The sequence below is a fragment of the Brachyhypopomus gauderio genome, chromosome 3 (genome assembly GCF_052324685.1).
Source record: "Brachyhypopomus gauderio isolate BG-103 chromosome 3, BGAUD_0.2, whole genome shotgun sequence".
Taxonomy (NCBI): Eukaryota; Metazoa; Chordata; class Actinopteri; order Gymnotiformes; family Hypopomidae; genus Brachyhypopomus; species Brachyhypopomus gauderio.
The window spans coordinates 14192638-14218154 of NC_135213.1; the positions used below are offsets into that span (position 1 = coordinate 14192638).

At 43.9% G+C, this 25517-nt stretch overlaps 2 protein-coding genes across 3 annotated transcripts; both read right to left on the reverse strand.

Moving 5' to 3' along the window:
- Positions 1-118: 118 nt before the first annotated feature.
- Positions 119-18699, reverse strand: myo15b (myosin XVB). 2 transcript variants are annotated; one of them, XM_076999662.1, is made up of 49 exons: positions 18622-18699; positions 18366-18514; positions 18151-18196; positions 17675-17799; positions 17413-17527; positions 17094-17269; positions 16464-16554; positions 14417-14479; positions 14255-14312; positions 14038-14162; positions 13737-13832; positions 13325-13560; positions 11323-11492; positions 11035-11107; positions 10515-10688; positions 9622-9740; positions 9384-9454; positions 9140-9218; positions 9006-9038; positions 8823-8924; positions 8616-8734; positions 8268-8516; positions 8055-8136; positions 7728-7838; positions 7394-7541; positions 7145-7235; positions 6676-6922; positions 6435-6550; positions 6228-6287; positions 5976-6051; positions 5769-5887; positions 5537-5655; positions 5290-5431; positions 4992-5103; positions 4314-4647; positions 4127-4178; positions 3951-4023; positions 3697-3773; positions 3525-3601; positions 3302-3432; positions 2863-2957; positions 2528-2605; positions 2322-2418; positions 1995-2143; positions 1707-1831; positions 1428-1561; positions 1153-1286; positions 862-999; positions 119-779 (listed from the first exon to the last, which is right to left on the reverse strand). In XM_076999662.1, the coding sequence occupies exons 2-49, from the start codon at positions 18512-18514 to the stop codon at positions 684-686; spliced, it is 5682 nt and encodes a 1893-aa protein (XP_076855777.1). In that variant the 5' UTR covers positions 18622-18699; the 3' UTR covers positions 119-683. The 2 variants fall into 2 exon arrangements, with proteins under 2 accessions (XP_076855777.1, XP_076855778.1); XM_076999663.1 differs by lacking the exons at positions 16464-16554; positions 17094-17269; positions 17413-17527; ... (2 more) ...; positions 18366-18514; positions 18622-18699 and adding an exon at positions 15294-15417 and having other exon boundaries at positions 120-779.
- Positions 18700-18834: 135 nt separating this feature from the next.
- LOC143509618 (unconventional myosin-VIIa-like) lies at positions 18835-25505 on the reverse strand. Its single transcript, XM_076998471.1, has 16 exons — positions 24300-25505; positions 24036-24100; positions 23720-23783; positions 23405-23514; positions 23228-23302; positions 23044-23137; positions 22849-22952; positions 22662-22725; positions 22343-22456; positions 22067-22228; positions 21627-21740; positions 20374-20432; positions 20085-20208; positions 19732-19827; positions 19383-19514; positions 18835-19002 (listed from the first exon to the last, which is right to left on the reverse strand). Exons 1-16 carry the CDS (start codon positions 25389-25391, stop codon positions 18835-18837), a joined length of 2637 nt encoding a protein of 878 aa, XP_076854586.1. The 5' UTR covers positions 25392-25505.
- Between the last annotated feature and the right edge of the window lie 12 nt (positions 25506-25517).

Below are 25517 nucleotides of genomic sequence, written 5' to 3' on the forward strand. Positions count from 1 at the left end.
GTTTTGAAGGCGTTGACGTCTACGGTCTCTCGCTGGATTGATCTTTATAAAGTGGGCGCTAATCTGGCGGGTTGCAGGTGCGCAAAGAATACTATAATCTCTGGAGTAGTGTGTTTGTCAACAAAACCTCTGTCTGTTCATTGTATCGAATTAATATGTGGTATATTATTAGTCAATTCGACAAATAGAAATTCATTACCACGACGCATCTCGATATTTACGTAAAATGTCGTACTGCACACACCATTGTGAAACACATGACGGTTCAATAGGGCCCCTGTGATGTAGTTTTTTAATTTTTTAACAGAGCTGAAAATGTCCAATTAAAATTGAACACAGCATTGATTACGCATATTAATACAGTTTAAAAATGGATTTGCATTAAATGATTTTCTCAGACAAAGGACCATAAATGTTACAAAGAAATCTCAAGTAAAATCTCAATATACTATATTTCCTGATGTTGTAAAACAAACAAAACGAATTAAAAACATAAATACTAAACTCAAAAACTGGATGTCAATTTGCCCATAGAGATATGAACTCTTCAAATGTTCAAAGTAGTTTTGAAACAGATTATTAATTAATCTAAATAGCTTCTTCATTTAAAAGCAGCTGGTTACTGCATTACCAGCCAGCCTCTGTTCGGCAGTATGTTAATATTGTACACACGAGTGCAGCATTCATGGAGATTCCGTACGACTGGTCACAGAGCTTCTGCCAGGTCTTCTCACCAGCTCTTCCATGATCACAGCAATAATGTGGCAAAATTCCTTCGCCTGGATGAACAGGAGAACAAGATCTAAGCAACGTTTTCATTTTTCTGCCACACTTCCACTCCCTACGCTACAGATGTTTTACCTGCTTCAGGTAAAACGTAATGGTTTTAGCTTGAGCTGCATGGCCATAGTGGATCTCCACCGCCGGGACCTTCTCTTTCTTAGGGGCGAGAGAGCGCAAGGATTGCACCTCCTCAAGTGGAATTGTTAAGGCTGTAATCTGCAAAGATAACATATCCAGTAGGTCATGGCTTTGATAATGTGCACAGGTTGCTGTTAAGAACGAGAAAAGGTGGCGTGTTGAAATGACTAATCTAATCGCACGGAGAGTGACCTGTGACGCCAAGGCCCAGTCAGATGTTAGGTGTTCTACCTGTGTTTGGGGATGAACGAAGCTGATGTGTTGAGGGTTCACGGCTACCACACAGGGTGAGGGGCAGCTGCCGTGACTGACCTTCTGAGCCATGAACACGTGTGAGCCAAACAGAGGCAGCGAACTGAGATTCTCTGAAAGAAAAAGAAAAATGACTCATCTGTGTGGTTTTATGGGCTTTGGCGCTGCATTTGCGACCACTGATTGAAAACATAGTGACAGAACACAAATGAGAAGGTGAGCGGGAGAAAGATGGCATTGTAACAGGCACTCACTGAGGAAGGACACTTTGGCCTCCAGAGGACTGACGCGAGCAATTACCGACAGATGTTTCAGAGTAGCACTCAGCAGGTTCTCCACATTGGAACGGATTCCATCCAAACGGGGTAAATAATCCTTCAACTCTTGTCTACACAGATTAAAATCATCAAGGGAGACAAGACACAATACAATTTTGACCTGTTACAAAATGAAACAAAGGAATCCAATCGCTCATTGTTCATGGAGTCTTTCTTCAGCGAATAAATAATCCTGTCAAAGTCACTGATTCTTACGTTGTAGGCTGTCGATTTGAACCTATAATGATGTGCTGAAGTGCAGCCATCTCTGCCACCTGCTGGTGAACGGAGGAACTGTTGCCAGGCAGGAGGTGTTTCCCATCCAGATAATGGGCCAAAGCCTAGCAGACATGCACAAGCACACAACTAGCATAACTAAAGTAGGGTGAAGGCAGATAAGTAATGCATTTGAAACACCTCAAAACAAAAATATGTATCCATTTAAACACATATAAGGTTTAGCAGGAAATCAAAGGGTACAACTGGCAACAACTGTGACAGTACCAGCTGGTAATGAAACTCGATATAGAGGTCATTGTCAAAGTGCAGGGGGTGTTGCCAGGCCAGGCGATGGAGGGAGAGAATGATTGAGCCGTCATCCAGCAGGAAGTCAAACAGATACTCGTCCGAGTGAACTGGGCGCACTTCTCCATCTGAGAGAGAGGTACAAAGTGTTTTGATGAAAAGTAGATATTGAAGAAGATTTTCATACTGACCCTCGCAACAATGGGTCACGTTGCAGAATATGTGTGCTTCTAAACGGAAGAGCAGTCAGGTTATGGAAGGAGGAGAGAGAGAGAGAGAGAGAGAGAGAGAGGGCAGACTGCTCACCCTGTCCTCGGGTAGCGTAGATGACAAATTCTCTCACCTCCGCCGGATTACTCACTGCCATCTCTGTGCAAATGTCTGACACTACCTCCCACGCCACCTTAGTGAACACACACACACACAGGCATCATATGAACTTGCATCAGCCTTCTCTCAGTGGTGTGTGTTAGTGTGTGCTGGGAACAGGCAGCTCTCTCTCTCTCTCTTACACTGAAGCTGCGCGCTTTGCATGGGAACTCGACTCCACCCGGGAGCAGGACAGGTAACCGCCGCATGGTCCGCCCAGCCTGGACGGAGAGTTTACATGCAGAAATATGTCCACTTTTAATACAACCACTTTCATAGCCGCACCTGAAAAAATAGTCTTTGTGTGCACTGCAATAAGTATTACAGCTGGGCTCTGGTTTAGTGGGTAATACATTGTCAGTTAGGATTCTGATATTGTAAAATAGATAACATAGATATGTTGATTATTTGCTCAGATGGATAGTAATAGCATTGATTTTAGAATATTGCTGGAATGTCTTCAGACTGTAGATTTTACCAGAATGGCTTCCATCTCTGCATGAGAAGGAATATGCCTGCGCCCTCCATAAGTAAGTGAACGTTTGAGATTATCTTCACACATACGAGACAGCTCTGAAAACATATACACACACACACAGCCAATCAAAATCATCACACTCATGCTAATATAGAGTAATCCAAATTTGAATATATTTAAATTTGAATATGGTAATCATCAGCGTCTTTGAAAACTCAAAGAGATTAAATGGAACTATGAGTAATGCATGATAAGTCAGGCTGTAGCAGAATCTGCCAAAGCTACAAAATTCATTATTTAAATATTTACACATGAATATGACTATGTTTTGCTCTCTTATATTTCACATAAACCAAATGAATGTAAGAATTGCATAGTTCAGGGGTAATCAGAAATCTGTGCATGTGATGAGTCAGGCTGCCTGTGGTGAGCTGTGTACCATGGTAAGGGTGACTAGCATTCACACTGCAGATCCGTAGATGGCATTTCATATACGGCAGGAACGTGTTGGAACAAGGGAAGAAGCCGGTTACCAGGTCCAGCAGCAGCCAGCCCCGTGTGCAGCTCTCTCTGCAGAGACACCCAGCATGGATGTGCTTTACACACACTACACACTCGTGCACCAGCAGCACACACACGTCCACCCGTCCCTCCACACTCACTTTATTGGGTTGTTGGTGACCTGTTTGATGATCTGGCAGTAGATCTCATCTCTAAGGAACTCCTTCTCTTTCCCTAGCTGTATGGTCACATCAGATTTTTGTGGCATTAATAATTATGATAACTTTTCTGTTCGTAGAATGAGTGCTTGGATGAGTGGCATTCAAGTCTTGCCTGAAGAATGAAGTTTGTGCACCATCCCTCTGTCTGGTCCTTATTCAGTGGTAAGTCAGTCATGAACTGCATCACATCTGTAGAGAGAGGACGATGGAAACAAGAAAGAGTTGAAGAGAGGAAGAGAGGGGTGAAGAGAGGAAGAGAGGGGTGAAGAGAGGAAGAGGGGGGTGAAGAGAGGGGTGAAGAGAGGAAGAGAGGGGTGAAGAGGAGCCAACACCAGCCTAAATGTATTTGTTTGTGCATTCACTCACGTATGAAGCACTGCACGCCGAGACCATTGAGCTCATTGTCTGAATACAGGATGAGAGACTCTTTGATGGGTTCCTGAGAATGAAAAGGATCAATCAAATGAGCCAAGGTTCAGTACGCCATTATCGGTGCATGTAGTTCTATACGACTGGTAGAACGTAGTTCTAGTCAAACATACTGTAGTGTGCTGCACCAACTCATCAAGGCTTCTGGCACCAGAGAGATGGCCCCTGCCAAAAGGTCAAAAGAGAAAGCCGAGGTGCACGGTTATGTTTATGCAGCTGTCTGTCACTATTCGGCATTCAGCGGTGGACTGTATGATGTTTCACAGACAAGTGCACCAAGACAAAGCAGAACTAATGAACCTTTGAATAGTTTCTCTGAAGTACTTCATGGCAAACTCCGTAATGCGGTACTGCTGAAGGTCTCGAAGGTCCTGCTCAGAACTGTGGGTGGATGCCACTTCCACACTGCGTACAGACACCCGGGCTGAGCGGCCACCAGGGGGCGTGGAGGAGGCAGCGGGGGCCCTGGGGGAGGCAGCGGGGGCCCTCGAGGAGGCAGCAGGGGCCCGCATGCTTTTTCTTCTTTCAATTTGCCGGTCGCTGTAGCTACTGTGGTAGTCTGGTGGTGCAGAAGGCTGAGTGACCTCCACTGGGAAGAGACCGGATCGTCCTCCAGTAGAACCGAACCGCCACCCTGCAGGGCAGTTCAGGAACTCAATGGCACCACTCTGCCTTATGCAGTTCTGGTATATTTACTACTATATTATGGCGTGCAAAAATCAGTACATTCTCTGTTCATTGACATCAAGAACTTAAAAACTATTTAAGCCAGTGTGCTGTGTGCTGGAAGTAAAAGCCGTGTGTTGATTGTGTTTTGTATGAAAGGAGCTGTATAAAGGCATCACGTTAATTTTATAGTAGTGTTCATGTCAATTTGAGTGGCTTAGCAATCCTTGTATGGAAATGTTTTGTTTTCTGTGGTGTTACCAGGACCATAAAGAGACTTTCAACTTAAGTTGGAGAACTTAAAGAATTCACCTTCCTGGAGGCTGTCCATGGGAAGCAGTTTGATGACATCACCTTTCTGGAAAGTCAGCAGACTCTTCTCGTCTGTTACGTAGCTCTTCAGAGCCACAACATACTCTGAGCCCTGGGGAGACAGATAAAGCATGATGTATAACTGCTAAATACAAGGAATACACAACAGGGTTTGAAGTGTTCAAACTAAACACTTAGTAAATAGTTTGCGTTTCAAAGGGCTTAAAAAGGTCACAAGCTATGAGGAAACTTTGTGAAGTTGTGTATTAAGGAGTTAAGCGTAGCAATAAAGGAGCACCTTAGTCAGTTCGGCCAGGAAGAGGCGAACCATATGAGTGATCTGAGGGGCTTGTGGGGAATGTAGTTGTAGCTCCTCACTTTTGAGACACATCAGAACAGTTCCAGCAGCCTTCTGTTCCACAGACAACAGCTCTGCGTAGCTGCAAGAGCAGAAAACACAATCCAGAATGCCCAGCAATGCAACACATTAGATTATAAACACCTGTACTGGACCTGTTGATAACCTTTAAAGAAGTGCTTGTTACCTGTAGCTGCGCAGGAGTTTGAGGTGTTTGGGGTTGATTCCTGAGGCTTTGGCCACTTTCATTAGCCTGATCCCACGGTGAGAGATCCCAAGAATATGAGCATCCCCTCCAGTTTGACCCTGAACCAGAAAACAGTATGTGTGTATGTGTGTTTGCATGTGTGTGTGTGTGTGTGTGTTTGTATGTATGCACGCACACATTTCATTTACACACTTCATGGGAACTTATTTACTTTTACAGGGAAGAGGCGTGTGAAATAATTTGCCCAGTTATCTCTTGCTGCCATGACAACCCTCTTCTTCATAGCGTCATCCAGCACAGAGCTGATGCTGGTTCCGATGTGGAAGGTTGCTGGTGACGACCAGAAAAGCAGAATCAGCAAGATGTGCGTGATTACAGCAACATGGGCCTCATAAACCAGCTTGTTACGAATTTATACCCAGCAGATCTTTCATCTTGCGTCGTTCTTCACGTGAAATTCGCACACAGGCATCTGAGTAGGTGTCTCGCATAATCTGTAGTTTATATAAAAAACAACAATCACACTTTTTAGTGGCATGTAGAGAAGGAGGTTCATAGACTGTCCTATTTAAATACGAAAAATGAAAATATTTAAATAATACTTAATAAGAAATGCATAAATGCTTGAAGTATGACACTTTATAGCAGCCAACCACATTCACTAACCCACCTGCTCACACAGCAGATTAAGGATGTACGGGTGATTGAATTTCTCTCTGGGGTAGAACAACTGGTCAGAAGAAAGAAAATACAAATGAAATGAAGGGGAAATATGTCATTGCGATGCAATTATGAAAATATACAAAAATATCATTCCTACCCAGAAGCAATCCTAACTCATACAGCGCCATGCTATGAGGGCGTCTGTAACTTATACCTCTTTGCGTAGGAAGAGCTTGCCAGTCATGTGAGAATAGGAGAAGAAGACACTAGCAGAAAACTTGTGCAGCTGAGAGCGGCCATGTTGGTCATCCTCCATTCTCTGAAGCTGACCTAAAGAAACGCTCATGATGACTCATGCCCATGCAAATATCCATCACTGGTACTTTGCTTACCAGTTTACCACATGCAATAGTTCAATACCAAACAGAACCATGGACCAGAGTGATGTCACTCACCTAGCGTAGGGGCCGCCACCGTGGGCGGGTCGGGAATGTTATTGTGCAGAGTTGGGGCGGGGTCTGGAGGAGGGAGGGGCGGGGCCTGGGAGCGCTGGGAGCCAAAGAGGTCGGCGAGGGAGCGCTGCTTCTGTCTCATGCTGCTGGAGACGGAGCGGGGAGCTTGCTTTGCACGCGGAAACTGGGGAGGCGGGGGAGGGGGAGGAAGGGTCTCCTTTTTGGGTTGTGGAGGCGGGGCCCACTGTTTCTGTTGCAAATGGAGGCAAACGAAATTAAATTCCAATAAATATCTAATGTTCATTATAAGTAATGTTTATTCCATTTCACTTGACAACGTACCTTGTGAACAGAGAATAAGAGATCTGCTTTTAGACTCATTGCCAAAGCGAGATAAGATGACCTAATCATCTCTCCAAGCAGAGGTGTATTGCTGGTGCTGGGAATGAGAGTTTGGCTGCAGGGTTCTTACCTTCTGCTGAGTGACTGGTCCTTTCTCTCTGAGAATGGCCAGTGCCTCTTCTTTTGGGTCACTCTTCTTCACAAATTGCTTGGCAGGAACCCTGAAGCGTTCAAAGTCCACTGTATTACCATAACCCCAGTACTTTGTTTTCCCCTTCAATTCCGGGAGGCTTGCCATGTGATAAAGGCAATACAGCCCTATCTTGTGTAATTATCTGCACAGTATCACAGTGATCGGGGAGGTAAAGACTACTGTTACCTGACAGGCTGGAAAGCCTTGGGCTCCGGGGTGGGCCTACTCTGATACATCTTTATTATTTCCCGGATATTGCAACTGGGCTCTGGTTTAGTGGGTGAAACCGGAGGAGATTCCACGTCTGGGGGTGGTGATGCTGCTACTGGAGGTTCTGGGGATGGTCCCAATTAATAACACAGTAAAGATCACTGATAATTGTACCTTAATTAAGGATGTACTCGCACATGGGCTCTAGATTTATGCTTCAGATAAAGGTCAACAATTAACCCATGCAAGCCTGAAAATTTGAGGGAAAAAGACATCTGCTTCTAATGGATGTTGGAAAGATGGTGCTAACCTTCAGTCTGCACTGGAGAGGGAGATCTGGCATTGGTCAGTGGTGGACTAGCGTAGATGAGTGGTTTTGCCACCTTTGGAGTTGGCTTTGGAGCTGGCTTTGGATTACTTTCTACAATAGAAAATCATACTTTCTTGTAATCTTTTTAAATGAACATTACTTTTATATTGATTGGTCTGTATTTAGTTTTGAACTAGAGTACTAGATTTGTTAAGATACCTCATAGTTTTCTAAACTTTCTTTACTTTTTTGAGAGCTCTTAAGATCTTAAGATAAGATCTTATTTGCCAAAACATGAAAAGTTTACTAGGAAACTGAACATCTTACTAATGTTTTGGAAGAAGGCTCGCTTCTCCTGAAAGGTTCCTGCTGGTTGGTTGGGGCTGGTGGGATTAACTTCACTTGCAGGCTGCACAAACAAACTTCAGTAATGAGGAATTCCAATCATCACACATCGCCCTCCACCTTCTCTCACACACACACACACACACACACACACACACACACACACACACACACTCACACACTCACACACTCTACCTCTGGGATGCTCTGTGACACAGCTGGTTCAGCAGGTTTGTGCGGTGTGGAGGGGGTGGGGGTGCGGGTGGGAGCTGGTGGAGGGGAGGGCGTCTGTGTGTTTTGAGGTTGGGGCCGCGCCTGTTGACGCTCCTGCCGGTCCTGACGGTCCTGCCGGTCCTGACGCTCCTGCTGCTGACGCTGTTTTTGCAGCTGTTCCTGCTGTTGTTGCTGTGACAGTGTCATGGCCTGCAGGGTCATCTGCTGCGCCTGTGTCAGGAACACACGCATGAGTCATGGGGTCATGCGGGGTCACGCAGGGTCACGCAGGGTCATGCTCCACACACATGTACACAGCACAGGTCTCACCATGAGCAGCGCCTGCTGGTTGATGAAGGCTTGCTGCTGTTGGGCCAGCTGCTGGGAGTTGACTGGTGGGGGCGTGGCAGGCATCGCAGTCTGTGGCATGGCACCGGGCATCATCATGGCTACAGGGGAGACATGCGGGGGTGGGCAAACATACCCTGGCAAATGTGAGGACCATTTGTGGGATATGTGTGGTAAAAGGGCCCTTACGCTGCATGGTTGGAACCATGGGCATTGGAGCAGCAGCAGGCATCATGTTTGGCATTACTGGGGTGGCAACGTAGCCTGGCATGGCTGGATTCATGGGCATTCCTGATGATATGACAGATTTAGAACAGTGTCACAATAGTGGCTTCACAAAATCAACTCATACACAGAATTCGATCCACTCACCCATTGAATACCCTGGCATTGACATTGGAACACCTGCAAATCAGAGAATACAACTCAGTGTTCAATGATGCTACACACGCACACATGAATTAATTTAGTAATTCATTTACACATTAATTTAATATAGTGTGTACCGGTTCCTGTGTACATATTAGGCTGCATTCCTCCACCGCCCCTCATTCTGCGGTTCAGCATGGCCATACGTTCAAAGTCCTACAACCAATCAGGAGCTGAGACCATGCCACACCAACCACAACTGACACTTACACCAACGTTTAGCTTAGAGGACTCAGTTAAAGCACAGGGGCTCATATGGCATGCAGTGATGAAGTGACCACTAAGCATAATTCAAATGTAAATGACGAGAAAGGCACTGACTGGAGGGCCCTGATCAAGAACAGAGTCAAAAAGGTCATCCACATAGGCATCAATCTGGGGACCTCGGGACCCTAAACAGAGGATGGATGCAATCAGTGTGCTTAGGAATGAAAGTGTAATATAATATGTTCTGTGTAATATAATATTCTGTTATGTTAACCAGTGTAAGATTATCTCTTCTTTGAAGCTAGTCCAAAATGTATTCGTCACTAAGTTTATGGAATTGTGTGGTACCCACCCTGAGATGTACTAGATGGAGTAAAACCCCCCCAGGGTGCAGCTGCGGAGGGGGGGAGACCGGGGGCCTGCATGGGGGGAGCTGGGGGGATGAAGTCCTCCAGTTCAGATGCCATCAGCCTGATAGGAGTTAACAAACGTTTTAGCTGAACATGGGTCGAAGAAAATGACACCTTAAGACTAACAAAAATAACATTTCAGGTTACAAATTAAACCTAGTCATTTAGTCTCTAACCAAACTGGGCATAACTGGGTTACGTTATGGAGGTTTTTTCCCTACATTACATATTTACATACATACATATATATATATATATATATATATATATATATATATATATATATATATATATATATCAGTCTCAGAGTGTGTGTTTCCTGGGAATCAAACCCAGGACCTCGGTGTTACAAGCACCTTATGTTGTGCTGCCTCCCAGCCAAAGCTGCGCGAACTCCACCTCCCAGGGTGTTTCTGACAGCAGGAGGACATATGTTGTCCCACCTATCACGAAGTGTGCCGTCGGAGTAGATCACCCGAATACTAATGAGTTTCACCTAACATGGCTAATTAGGTTTTGTCTGTGTGTATGTATACCTGGTTCTGTGCTCTTCCTCTTTGCGAGGTTTTGCATCATTGTGTGTAGCCCCACTGAGCTATTTTCTCACGTTATATTTATTCTGGTTTTGACCCTCTGCCTGTTTCTAGCTATGTCTCTAGATCACTCGTGACCAATAAGCAAAGCTATGTATTTTCGACTCATCCACCAGCGTCTGCTTCTTTCTGCCACGTTACCCCTTAAGCTAGCTGCACTACCAGGCAGGCTACATATTAATACAGAGAAACTCAGGCAACTTCCAGACTGTAGCTATGTTCAATAAAGCATAACTCTATACCTGTCTCCTGGGTCACTGAAGAGGTAATCCGGGCGGCTAGGTGGCTGGTCTGAGGAAACATCACACTCCACTCCAGCTACTAGATCCATTACATAGTCACAGCCAGTCAGGTCCGTCCAGGTCTCCCCAGAGAGCATGGACAGAGACCAGCCACGTGGAACCTCGGGCGCACCCCTGACAATAACAATTTAATTCATCAATGTTTTATTGTGCTTTTATTTATATATATATTTTTAGTTTTCCAATACAACTAATTTTTTTTATTGAATATTTACTGAATATTTAATTCACAAATGTAATATTATTTCTTTTCATTTTATGTTGCTATAATATCCTTTCACTATTAATAGCCATACTGGCATTTTTGCCGACAGACCACAGGCTGCCTGTGTTTCCCAATGGATGGAGGGCCCATCTGTCCATCTGTATTGCATGACCACTACACATCTGCACATGTTTTAATGATGCATTCCGGCATACAAGAAAAAGGTCAAGAAAAATCTAGCCAATCATAACTTACCTGAAAGTCAGAAGCCAGGAAGCCAGCTGCTCCCCTGTGGTCCAGGACTCCACCTCTGCTGTAAGCTTCTCCTCTGTCAAAAGATGGTATCAAAGCTAGAGTCAATTCAAAGTCATGTCAGCAACTGTATTTTGTAAACCTAGAGTTTGGAGAGTTGAGTTGCAGTTGTTATGATCTATATGTCTATATGGACTGTTATAGTCTACATGTCTGTTAGTTTATATATCTGAAAACACATCTTGCAATTTGCATGGCAGTCAGAAATATAACAACACAGTCTGTTCTAACCGTTGAAAGTGTTGACTTCCACAACCATCTTCCCTTTCCTCTGATTGGTGGTCCACTCCAGTGGTGTTGGGGGGTGATGCCTGCAGGCAGGGGAGGGCAGCTGGAGAGAGGTGAGCAGCTTGTGCTGACACAAGGAGCGGTATTCTCCCGGGCCCTGGTCAGACACATACCTGGCACACACACAGGAGCTGCTACAGTCAACACCAGTAGGACTCCTAGTCACATGGTCAAAGAAGCACTCAACTGCACTGCTGCACTGTTCCTTAAAATCAATATCAGGAAATATGCATGCTGGGTAATTCCATTTAACTATGCATACTATTAACAGAGAATAACCTGATTCTGCACAAACATGGACGCTCCTGTCAGGCATCATTGTAGCTAAGTCGAATAGACACGTGAGTAGGGCACGTGAGTCAAGTAGGCACGTGAGTAGGACATGTGAGTCGAGTAGGCACGTGAGTAGGGCACGTGAGTAGGGCACGTGAGTTGAGTAGGGCACGTGAGTCGAGAAGGCACGTGAGTAGGGCACAGAAAGACACTGGCACCAACTACTAGGGGACAATTCGAGACTGTAAGAGCAATCAGACCTAATCCTAACCCTAACCCTAACCCTAAACCTAACCCTAACCCTGTGCACCAACGCCTGGAATGACTACAAGAAAGCCCATGATTCAAGGCCCCACATATGAATCCTGGAATGCTTGGGGTTATATAACTTATATAATAAATAAAAGCATGAAGAGACCACAGTGGAATCAGTTCCAAAGAAATACCCTCAAAGACTTCCTGAGAAGGCAGGTGAATGTAAAGAACAAGATCCAGGCTTTCACACCTTCGCTGTAACATCCATCAGATACGCCGCTGGCTTAATCAGGCCAAAGAAGGAGATAGAATGCACAGACATGGAGACAGGGTAAGTTCTCACAGTGCATGGAGCATTTCATCACAAATGCAGCTCTCAGGGACTGTATGCTAAGTAGAAGGAAGGGAGCTAAGGATTAATGATCGTCAGAACCACTATCCAGGTTGAAACATTCAAGATCCTGGAGTATGCCAGACAGATGGTCCCAAATTCTGAAGATACCTGAGGTGGGTGGGAATGAGGAGAACCAGGAACCGTCATGAGAGGATAAACCCTGCATGGTATGTATCACCAGCAAATAGTGGAAAATCCATGTCAGCCTTTTCAGCCTGGAAAAGGCTGGATTGAAAGATAGCATGGAGGCAATAATCATAGGAGTACAGGAACAAGGTGTGAATAAAACATCTTTAGAGGCTGGGCTCTAACACAACATTCAGGAGTCCAGATGCAGGCTGCCCAAAACACCTCTGAGACAATCCAGCACATAACAGCAGGATGCAAGATGCTAGTAGGCAGAGCGTACATGGAATGCCATAACTAAATGGCTAGAATAGCATTCAGAAAAATCTGTCAAGTATGAGCTGGAAGTCATGAGGTCAAAGAGGAATACACCCCAAAAGTGTTGAAGAATGACCAAGTTGCGGGATGTCCAGTCAAGATTTGAATTGCTATCCAACCAAACAAAATAATGATGGACAAACAGCAGAAGACGGCTGTAGTGATAGATATAACAATCCCAGGTGATAGCAACGTCAGGAACAAGAACATAAAAGCTCAATAAATACCAAGGGCTGAGAGAAGAGTTGGAAAAGATGTGGAAATTGAAGGCAACAGTGGTAGCCCATGATGCAACATCTGCGATTTCCGTTAAGAAAAGTGCAGTCCTCGGGAATGTCAAAGATACTATGCAGAACCCTCAAGCTTCCAGGCCTCTTGTAGAGAACCTGAGCTTGAAGGGAAAGAGAGATCACCTGGTGGAGGGTGGGGATTTTATCACTTACGGGTTCTGAGGTATTAGCAGAGTGGCAAGGTGCAACAAAGTTTTAGATATTTTGTTAGCGTATTCTAGACAATGACTACCAATCCACTACTGACAGCGTTCTGTAACATTTTAGACTAAAGAACTAAAGTACGTACTTGAGCAGAGGTTTGTCCAGGTCCGGCGAGGGCGTAAAGGTACTGATACAGCAGGACAAGAGCAGCCAGCCTCTCAGAACACCTTCCTCACCCTCCCGACCCCAGGTGTAGTAGACCAGCTGGGCCAGAATCTCATCCCTGAGGGATGGTCTGCCTTGCGCCTTCTCCACTATGTAGTTCCCCAACATCTGCTCCTGCCAGCCGGTCAGCTCTGGGTCTCCACAGAAGCGTAGGATCTAGAGAAGAAGAATTACCACGAGGGACCCATGATGCAGTCGGGTGAACTAAAGATGCCAAATCAGCCGAAAGTGGTGAAATTAAAACAGATGTTCTGAATGTGAAGAAACACAAACAAAACCATCAGTTCATGATGGAACATGTGGGGTTCGTGTGGGGACGTCCTTTCACTCACGAGCTTGTAGATCTCCAGAGCTGTGCGGGCATCCTCGGGCTCTAGAGAGGTGAGTGGCCTCTGGAGGGAGTGACCCTGCGGTTGGCACCATCCATCCTGCCACAGAACAGACCGATTTAAAGACATGTACAGCAAACACACTAATCTTTGATATACATGGCAGATTTGCTATAGATCCATATTAAAATGATTACAAACAGTTCCTAAATTAGCCTAAATCCTCTACAAGGTTATCACACATTATTGAATATAATATTGATGATCCAAATGAAGGTAAATGAAAGCTCTTTGAGCACTATACCTTTAAAACTCTGTTAGCATATCGGGAGAATGGGTAGCTGTCAATATCAGTGGGCAGGGAGAGGTTATGCTCTGCTTTGACCTGTGGGGGGGCTACCTCTGTGACCCCCAATCTCTGTGGGCGCCCTGTTAGACACCACAGAAGAAGCCAGTAACCAAAAGGAAACCAGTAGGTAGGTAACACATCAATGTCGAATACCACTTTTAAAACAACCTACCTGCTGCGCTACGTAATCTGGCCGATAGTTCGGCTGGGACCTCCAGCATTCCCACATCCTGAAATATAGGCAGACCGATGACAAACCCTCACGGTACCACTCTAGCAATCCACACAGAGAGATATGAAGGTGAAACCAGAAAAGAAAATGATGAATGCATACCATCCCTGAATAGATAGACCGAGCTTTGGCCACCTGTTTTACTTCGGATCTTTTGCTGTGTTCCTGTAACATCAAAGCAAAGGCTGTATTACATCAGGTACTCACCATTCCCTTCCTTTATGATGACAATACGCTTTTGTCCTTGCCATGTTCTTTAGAGTGTTGAAAACAAGGCTACATTCTTTGCTTTGTAAAATTCTCCTTTTGATCCCTACCTGTGCACTGTCCTCTAAAGGTTGACAAGCACTATTCTTAGAAGCAGAACTTTTATATACCAGGAACGCCCTCTGCCTCCTCGCCCAACCCCAAACATCACATGGATCAAGAGTCCACGAAGCAAACCCTAATCTAACCATCGACGACTTGTCATTGGTGTAATTATTTATTTATTTTGCTTGTTTACCACGCTTCCCTTTAACAAATGAAAGAACAGCAATACTGTGGTGGAGTCCTTCAGCTCTTTCGGACATGCTGAGGCACAAGTTTGTTAAATGGACCTTCAGTTGAAAACCCAATTACCATCCATATAAAAAGAGCATTTCAGAATGTTCTTGTGCCCATTTTAACAGCGGTGTTAAACAATGGAATAGGACATAGTCCAACGCAAATTAAACAATGACAAAGAACAAGGAACTAGACACAGAATGTGAAAAGGTCAGTCCAATTCTGGATCATTTCTCCTCATTTTCCAGACACCAAGGGGAGCTGCATAATGTAAAAGACCGTTGTGTTACATTTGATCTAAAGATAACATTCAACTGACAGAGCTCTGACAGCTCAATTAAGCGATCTCCGATCTCATTTTCTCATAGCCTTCTGCTACATATTAAAAGAATAAGTACAACATAAGCTCTCAAAGTAACAAAACAGAACATACCTATGGCAATGTTTTGACACAAGCAGCAGTCAACAGAGAAGAACTTTTAACAGGTGCAGGAAAATACATGTAACTTCTCATTAAAGGGGTTTTGAAGTCCGAACTGAAGAGGAGTGCGAGAAAGCATATGCTAAAGAGAGAGAGAGAGCAGGAGAGAGAGAGAGAGAGAGAGAGAGAGAGAGAGAGAGAGAGAGAGAGAGAGAGAGAGAGAGAGAAAACTGAAATTTGGTGAGAGCAAAGGTAAAGGGGCAGGGAAGAGAAGTTTTGCTTAGCTGCAGCACTACTGGTGACATGCGGTGCAGAGACCAGGGACGGGTGGCTTTTTGGATCAGAAAGCCCTGTGCTGTACATCACAATATTTTCAATATATACAGTGCTATTAGACAAAACAGCAAACATATAACCTCTGCTCAGATTTGTTTATTTGAATGCTGAACTAAATGAAATCTGTGGTAAAAAACCTTTTCAATGTAAGAATGCAAGAGCAATAAACAATTTAATTTCTCATATTTTAATTTCTCATTTAATTTCTCATAACCATAATCAAAATGGGAGTAATAAGAGAAGAAATGTTGGCATTGTGCCAAGGAAGTTATCTGTCATACAATGCCAAGGAAGTTATCTGTCTTAGGACACTATTCTTCAGATTGCTTCCAGTGAGTAAAGAACAGAGAATGCAACACACCTACTACAGCTTTCATCAGACAGCTGTATATCCTGAATAACTCTTACACAGGTTTGAAGACTGAAGCTTTGTGGCTAGTGATGCGTGCTCATACTTTGACCCTACACGTTACTATATCCGTGGTTGATTTGTAAGCAGTCACCCATGGTAACTGCTGAGATATATATAAAAAAAACGGCTCAGTGCTAAACTGAAACAGGGTGAGGCTGGAATTTATAGCTAGCATTATTTGAGCAATAAAAAGGTGTTGGTTGCCTGGCAATAACTCAGCATGAGACAGTCCAATAAGAATTATCTGTGTAACATATGGTATACATGACAGTCGAGAGAGAGAGAGAGAAAGAGAGAGAGATAGTGACAGAAATAAAGAGCGAGAGAGAAAGAGAGAGGGAGAGAGAGAGAGAGAGAGAGAGAGAGAGAGAGAGAGAGAGAGAGAGAGAGAGAGAGAGATGGACATAGAAACACACCCACAGCAGAGATCTTACCCTCCACTGTCGTTTTTTAATGGTATTCCTAGTAATCATCATAGCTGCCCAGAACTGGGTAAAGGACTGCTTCAGTCTCTTAAAATACTTCCTGCAAGCGAAAGAGGGCACCATAACACCATAACACATCCCCAGTCTTCCCGTCTCACACTCTTCACCACCTCCCTTCACATCTTTGTGCGTTCACAGTGAGCAAAGGCTGGCTTCCACCACAGAGTGGACCGATGGAACAGAAAGTGTTTAAACACTGTAGGAAAGGACTTTTACAGTTATCGTAAGGCATCTTCATTAAGGAAGTTTAAAGCCACTCAAATGAGCAAAACCAAAAATCCCCCAAATATTAAGGTATTCAAATAATTACAAACAAAAATAATTATATTCAAATGATATAACAAAGACAAAAAACACATACAAAACAAAACAAACAAATAAATAAACAAACAAACATGCAACTCAAGCACCCAATGGTCGTACTGGAGCATCACAGTTTACATCCAAACATTGCATTTACAAAGCAGATACTAAAACTGTAAACAATACATAATAAAACTGTGTGCACACATGATCATGGTAGTGAAATGGCCGGGTTTATGGGCTGGTAGGCAGCAGAGCTGGCCTCCAGGATCTGACCTGGCCTGGTGACCCCTGATGTGGGACTGAAGAATGATGGCCTTCTGCTTAAAGAAGCGGAAGTTCCGTCTGCAGATGAAGCCACGGATGTTCCTCTGAATGGTGACAGCTGCCCAGGTCTGAGTGCTGCTCCATCTCTGCTCCAACTCCTGGTACAGACGTTCCTTCAGAAACACCTAAGAGTGTACGTGTGTGTGTGAGTGTGTGTGAGAGTGTGTGTGTTCATTACAGTGGAGAGAAGGCAACATGTACTTAGTTAATTATAGCTGGTAATGGGATCTGGGAGTTTGTCAACCCCAGCACAAATCCTCCATTTTACCTTGGTCAGTCCTAATTGGTAATGACTGTCTTCACCGCCCATGAGCTGTAGCAGGGTAACTACCTGCTCTTTCTCAGAGAAGTGTGTAGGCTGCTGGGAGAACAACACACCATACCTGACACGAAACAAAACCAGAGAGACAGAGTGGCCAGTCAGTTTGAAAAGAGAGCATAGACGGTCATTCATTAAACGGAATTTGAAGAATCTGATAAGCATGTGCTGCATGAATTGGACAGGCTATTTTTTCACATAAATCCAATACCTTTCCATAAAGTTTTTGAAGGGAATGCGAACAGGATATCCCTCTTTCTTAACCTGGATTATTTGTAGGAATCCCCCATGCCTCAGCTGAGTAGTGATGTAGTCTACATCAAAAATTCCAGGCAGCTGAGAAAGATTACACACCATACACACACCCCACACACACCATAAACACACACCACACACACCATACACACACACCATAAACACCTTCCCCCCCACACACACACCAGAGGTGTCAATTCCAGGTTCAGAAAGTAAAAGTCCTCACCAGGATTTTGCTCAGGCTTCCTGGATTGTGTTGATTCCACTAATTTTACCTGGATTGCACTAATTAGAAAATCTAGCAAGCTTGAGCAAAATCCTGGTGAGGACTTTTACTTTCTGAACCTGGAATTGACACCTCTGACACACACACACCATACACACATAGAAAGACTGAAATGCACTGCAGGTGAACCAACAAAGAGCTTTTACCTTAACGTAGTTTGGCTTAAAACAGCGGATGTATGTGGTGTTACACCTGAAAGGAAGGATAATAACAGGGCAAAGGGATGAGGGAACAAAATATTGACTTCAACAGAAGCACCAACCACAGACAATCCATCGCATTGACCAACCAACATTCGAGTCGCGTCCTCAATGCGAGTGACCGGAGAACAAAGTCAGGAGGTGCCGGGTTCTCCACAAACCTCTCCAGCCGCGCTACGAGCTGGGCGAGCGACTGCTGAAAGAGCGCGGCCACGGTGGACGCCTGAGGACGGGGCCCTCCCCGCCTGGAGCCCAGCCGCTTCTGCTGGAGGTGGCGCTCCTGTACCTTCCGGAAGAGTCCCGACACCATCTGCACACATCGCAAACGTGCACACTTATCAGGCCAATCCTCCGGGGAGCCGTCCATCCCACCGTAGGGCCGTGTAAGCGTCAGGGGATGAGGGACATAGCTTTTACCTGTAATCGACTGCGTGCAAAGAGTTCTAAAACCTCTGGCCGAAATTGGTCATAGTTTTTGTTCAAAAAGTTGTGAACCTGTTAAGGAGAACACAATTACAGTTGAAATGTATGAAAATGGCAAAAAGTGTTTACAAATAAAATATGAAGCGCCAATACTTTCTATATTTCGTAGTACTACAACAATAACCAAATATTTATGTGAAGCAGCAATCACGACTGGATGAATAGGTTGTGTGGTGTTTGGCTGATTGCCTGGTAGGTGACAGCTCCTGCATAGTGATACACAGTAAAGACAGGCAAAGGAGTCTTGGGCTTGCTGTAGTATGGGCTGTTGCCATGGTGATAATGACATTTTTGTAGAAACGTATGGTCTGTAGCCTAAGACAGAGAGGAAGAACAAAAAGAATGATGAAAAGAGAGAGGCATCTAAAAAGCTACACCTTGAGCTACCGAGGCAGAATATTATCTATCTATCTATCTATCTATCTATCTATCTATCTATCTATCTATCTATCTATCTATCTATCTATCTATCTATCTATCTATCTATCTATCTATCTATCTATCTATCTATCTATCTATCTATCTATCTATCTATCTATCTATCTATCTATCTATCTGCCCTTGACTTCTGTTCAGTGTATTCAGCCTGTGTGGTAGGGTGTGCTGCTTCATGTTAATCTGATTAATGGATGATATTAGACTCCTTCACTTGGAGAGCAACACTGCCATCATTACGGTGTGAAGGCGGTGCTAACCTGGGGGAGGCAGGTCTGGTCATCCAGGATGCGAAGGATCCCATGTGGCCGTGCTGAGATGAGGTCCAGGCAGGAATGCTGGCTCTGCAGGGCCACCGGACTCCACTGGATCTGCTCAGATCTGTACTCCTCCTACAGCAGACAGCCACAGTCAGACACGGTGCCAGTCCAACACCGGGCAAGCGGACAACAGGAACATCACACAGACACACCGCCACAGCACTGACCATTACACGCTGTATCACTGGTGCAGTCTTACAGATCTATAAAACAACAGCTTTGTGCCGTGATTGTTTGGTCCGACTAGTGTCCCTATACATGGCCTGTACAGAGGAAGGGGGGGTCCTACCTGCTCCTGACACACAACGGCCTTGTTCACAAACTGCTGCAGCTGCTCATTGGCAAAATTGATGCACAGCTGCTCAAAGCTGTTCACACCCAAGTCCTGTAATAGTGATATGGTTCAACACTTAGCTAATACAGTATGTTTCACCGTAAATACAATGGAATATTTATAATAGGATGACTGCCTCTGGACATCCTCCTTATGTACTTTCAGACCTACTTTAGCACATGCAGTTCTAGTTTTCAGAATAGGCAAACCAGGTGTGATTAAGGTTAAGTTTAAGCCACATGCCAACACATCTTCAGGAGCAGGGATGGGTGATCCTGCAGTACCCATAAGTCAACATCATGACTAACCTCAAACCCATAAATGTCCACAATGCCAACAGTGCTGTCCATCTCTGTGGGGATCAACCACTCATTGATGCGTTCAAGCAGCCAATCAAAGAGCACAGAGTAAAGACCCTTGGCAACGGCATCCCTGAGTCACAGTGGGAAAGCTGTAAGTATTGTAGAACATCTGTGCTATGTACACTTAACACTGATAAATAATGCCATAAACAACTGATGACAACAAAATACCAGCTTTAAATTTATTTTAAGAATGGTACAATGTATTTCCAACATTTCCAGGTCAGAGCCTCACCTGGATTCAATGGCAGATTCCACAGACAGGGGGCAGTAAATCCTATCATAAGTGGTTTCCTGTACAGAGATCAGACAATGTGATTACAGTTTTTCTCAGGTGAACATTCAGTTACAGTAAGAAAGGGAATTTGTGAAGGTTTACATCAACCAATGGTTTCAACCAAAGGTCAGAAGTGTGTATCAGGAACCTTTACTGTAAATGGCAAACATTTATAGATGCTAAACACTGCAGTATCACAAAGTCTCATAATGGAAAGACAAGGCCATGTACAGGGTGAACAGTCAAGAAGAGGATTAAGACTGTGTTTTGTAGAGGGGTAAGACTGTGTGGTGTAAGGCTGAGGGGACAAAACAGTGAAATAAGGACAACAATTGTGGACCATGTTTTACATGTATGTCATGGTCCTATAATGGCTGGTCATTGGTTGCAGCCGAATATTGGAAGAACAACTGTGTCTTCAATTGTTCAAACATTTCATAGAGAAAACATGTATGTAATTCAGAAATGTGTTCTCTGCTCTAATGATGCACACTGACATAAATTCTGACATGTTATTAAATTTTTTTGTTTTGCATTTTTGCATTCTTATAGCATATAAGACATCAAGACCAGCTCATGGGAGTAGCAGAGGTTCCATTTTCACACCTTAACAAGAGGAGGCTGTATGTGCTCAGTTTGTTTTGAATGTGTAAAGTTTCTAATTTTGCAGTTTTTCCAGTCAGTTGTCTGTCTTTTTTTAATTTCAATCAGATATGTTTTTGTCAACAAATTGCAGTGCAAACACTACAGTCAAACAATATTGCTGTACAAATTTGATTTCAGTCCAATTTCTTGCTATCAGTCTACCACATACAGTCATGTGTAACTTTGTGTTCTGTGTAGGTTTGTATGTGTGTAACATGTATTTGATATACCACAGAATGTGCAGCGTTCTTGAAATCAAAAGCTTAGGTAGTTTCCATCAGAATATACAGTCTGCACTGACTGTGACTTGAAGTATTTTGACTGCCTTGTTCATAGGCGATGGCACACAGACTAGATATTCTGATGGCACTGACAAATTGATTGACCTAAATATTTGCTTTTGAGGCAAAAACAAAGAATTTTTAGTGAAATTTTGAGTGTTTGCACTAACTGTTTTGAAAAATGCACTTGTTGTGATGCCAATGTAAACCATGATGTGAGAAATGTACTAAATCAACTGAGAAAAACTGTAAGTAGGAGCAGGTCAAAGTGTGTGTGGTAGTCACCGTGACGCGGTGCGTAATGACAGTCTGCAGGGCTTCTGCTGACACATGTAACAGGTCACCCACCCTTCGAGCTTCAGCCTCACTAAAGATCCTCGCCAGCTCAAATGATTCACTCTGGGAAAATGCACACGCACACACACACACACACACACACACATACACACACACACACACCCACACACACACACACACACACACACACACACACACACACACACACACACACACACACACACATACACACACATTCACAAACAAATACATGCAGAGAGAGAGAGAGACAGAGAGACAGAGGGACAGAGAGAGACAGAGAGAGAATGCATGCAATCACTGGTGTTCACCTTTAAAATAATAGCTTCATATTCCATGTTAGTGGGGCATTCTGCATAATAGAATGCAATGGTGTTTTGTACATTAAAAAGGTGCAGGTGTGAACAGACCTCATAGGAGCTAAAGCAGATGTTGCCAAGCTGTAAGATGGATGACAGAATGGCCCAAATAGTGGAAATCTCATCTGCATGTAAGCCAATCGTCTCCAGACAGTGTACAAGAATCAGGAAGTCCTGTTTGTCATGCTTTCCTTGCAACTCACAGGCCCCACCCTTAATAATCAAAGATGGAGAACCAAACATTACCACCAATATCAAGCCTGCATACTTACTAATGGATCATGTGTGTATGTCCCTCCTGGTTATTTGATAGGGTCATATTCACACCTGGTTGAGGTAGTAGTAAGTCTCAGCTCCCTGCAAGTACAGATCTTGTTTTTTCCACTGATTCATCCCAGCCAGCAACTCATAAAATACATGATAGTTTCTCTCCTCTTTGGCCTACAAGAGAAAAAAAGGCTCAGAGTGCTGAATCCTATCAGCAAGTGTTACGTGTAAGTGTACGGCAAGTGTTATAGTATGATTGGGATTTTTTTTTTATTTGACATGCTTTGCATGAAAGCATGTTAAATTATTTACCCTGTAAAACACAGAACAAACACCATGCATATGATACAAAATGAACTGCACAATAAACAGACTGTACCTGGAAAACAATTCTTGATTTCTCCAGGAGATACTTTGACAGCGAGGTCCCGACAACAACACCACTGTAAGCACATTTAAAATATTGATTCAAAGAGCTGTTTTAAATATTTAGATTTTATGTTTAGAAAATTTTTTATGCTCTTGGCTTCAAGGAGAGCCTGTAAATGAACTCAGAGTTAACTTACTGTCGTATGTGTATGTGTACATATTTGCCAAAACGGCTTGAGTTGTTGTTGAGTCTAGTCTTGGCATTACCAAAGCTTTCTAACAGGGGCAAGACATCCATTGGCTGAAAACAATAAGAAAAGAGAAGAAGATTGGTGTGATACAGACTGTATCTCCTTTAACATGAAAATGAACATCTGGTTTATTGGTAATACCTGACGCAAGTTGTCGTTTCTACCCTGATACACTGAACTCAGGTAGTGGACAATAAGCTTGGCTGCCTCTGTCTTCCCAGAGCCACTCTGTCCGCTGTAGACAGAACTTACACTTAATAAAGCACCGTAAAATATTTTACATGAGCCCAGATGGTCACGATTCCATTTATTATGGGTAACTCACCTTATGACTATGCATTGCTCTTGGGTGGTGATTTGGGACTGGCAAAATGCAGCATCCGCAATAGCATAAACATGACTAGAGATGTTATTCAGCAACAGTCAAACTCAATATCACAGGGACTGACCTCACAGACATCACAAAACAGACATACAGTAAAGTGCACAGCACACAACTCACGGTGGATTGTTCTGCTTCTCCTTGCCCTGATACTGTAGCCTCAGGTCCTCTGTGTAGATGTTCAGATGCTTAAAGGGGTTGATTGACAGCAACATATTGCCAATATATGTCTGTTGCAGTCAATAACATAAAAAGAAATAAGATCAAAATACAAGACGGGTAAGTGTGGCAAAGACCAGTCAGTTTCACACTGCAGGTCAAAACAGACTTGTTGTGAATTCAGTTTTGGAAGAAGCTATCGATGGAGTTCCAATGTGGAACGTGTACACCAGATAGAAGTCATATAGCACAACATGGAAAAAAAGCAATACCTACATAGATGCAATCCCGATGAAACCTCTTCTTCAGATTCAGCAGCACTGAACTCTCACTAACCTCTCTGCAAAAACACATGGCGTTGTTTAGCACAACGGCAGTTTGAGTGCATACAGAAATTCAATCAAGTGCAAGCATTATGGCCTTCAATTCGCCCTGCCATTATATTCAACCCTTGGTAGTTTCAAATTTCAAATTCTTAGCCTACATCTTTGCTTGTCATATGTTGATATATAAGTAAACAAATCTTGTGCAACTTGTACGATATACTCATGGGAAGCTGTGTTGGTGTGTGATAATTGAGGTAATACACTACCCTAGTTGTGTCAGATCCTCCAGTTTGTCCACCTCCACAACTTCTTTGCTTCCTGGAATGAGGACCTGGGACGGAGACCAACGAACAGTAGATAGAAGGACAACAACAGCTCTTAGTCATCGTGACCCAGCAGCCTCTGGGTCAACAGTCGTACGAGGTTTAGCACTGTTAGTATGCAGCAGTTTTAGCTACAGGTATAAGACCAAGTACACTCTGAGTAAAAATGACTTGATAAACAATATAAAATACAGGAAAATTTCATACCTGAATGTTGTTGAGTCTGTCCTCTAGCATATTTTGAGTTGGATCCTCTGATTCCCATGGACCCCTCCCATTGTGGCTAGGTACTGTTTGATCGTGGTCCTCATCCTGATACAGTGTCCACTTTGTGAGCTTCTCTATGGTTTGATGCGGCAGTAGGTTTTCATTACGAAGCCACTCTTGAGGATCACCATACATTTGGGGATACTGAGCCCAGTGGAGCTCCACATTTGATGGGAGGGGTCCTTCACCCATGAGCTCAGCTACCTCTCTGTCTGCTTCTTCTTCATAAAAGGGTGGCCCCAAGCCATCTTTCTGGGGCTCAGCCTGTGCAGATCGAACTGTCTGGCCAGAACTCCTCTCCCTCTGTGCACCATCTCTGTTTTGACCAGTACTTCTTTTACCTTCTAGGAGAGGCCCGGACTTGGAGAATTTCATAATATTGATCTGTGCATTCCCAAGCTTTCCTTTTGCAGCTTGCAAGACACTGACAGTGTCTTTTCTGCCTAACACTGGTGTATTATTGTCTGCTGTGGTCTCATGTGTACTGTCTATCATTCCATCTTCAGAGTTGCCATTGTTCTCTGGTTGATTAGTGGCATTGGTTTTTCTCACAGACTTGAGCAGGCTGAGGTCTGGCTTCACTGGAAGTACAAGGCGTGCCCCGGGCTTTAGGAGTTTCAGCCCTGGAGGGGCTCCACCGCCAGTGCTAGTGCTGGCAGGAGCAACAGAAGTGATGTTGTCTTTACCAGCATTGTTAATTCTGGGGAAGACAATGGCATACTTTGCATCTCCTGCCTTCTCTTCTGGATCTTGTGAAGATGAGTAAGGTTCATCAGATGAAGATCCCAGGCCCTCAGCAGCCTCACACTGGGTATTTGTTCCCTCTTTTATCTTTGTATCCCCTGAGGAAGATGTCTTCTTTCTAGCAGCACTGCCAGCCATCTTTATGGCCATCCTGTGGCGAAGAAGGCTCCTTTTGGATTTTTTACTGTCTTTCTTTGTTTTCAAAACCAGGGTGGGCAGCCATCTTGAAATTCCAATTGCTTGTGTGACAGCATACAGCTTTTGTCGAACACTTATGTTCTTGGGCATCTTCTTGTGAATCCAGACAGATATCCTGCGCAAAGTAGTAAATCCCCTCTTCTGGGCTATCAAAGACTCTGTTGGCTTAATGGATGTGGCTTCTTCAGTCTCTTCTGTTTCTGTTTCTTCATTGTC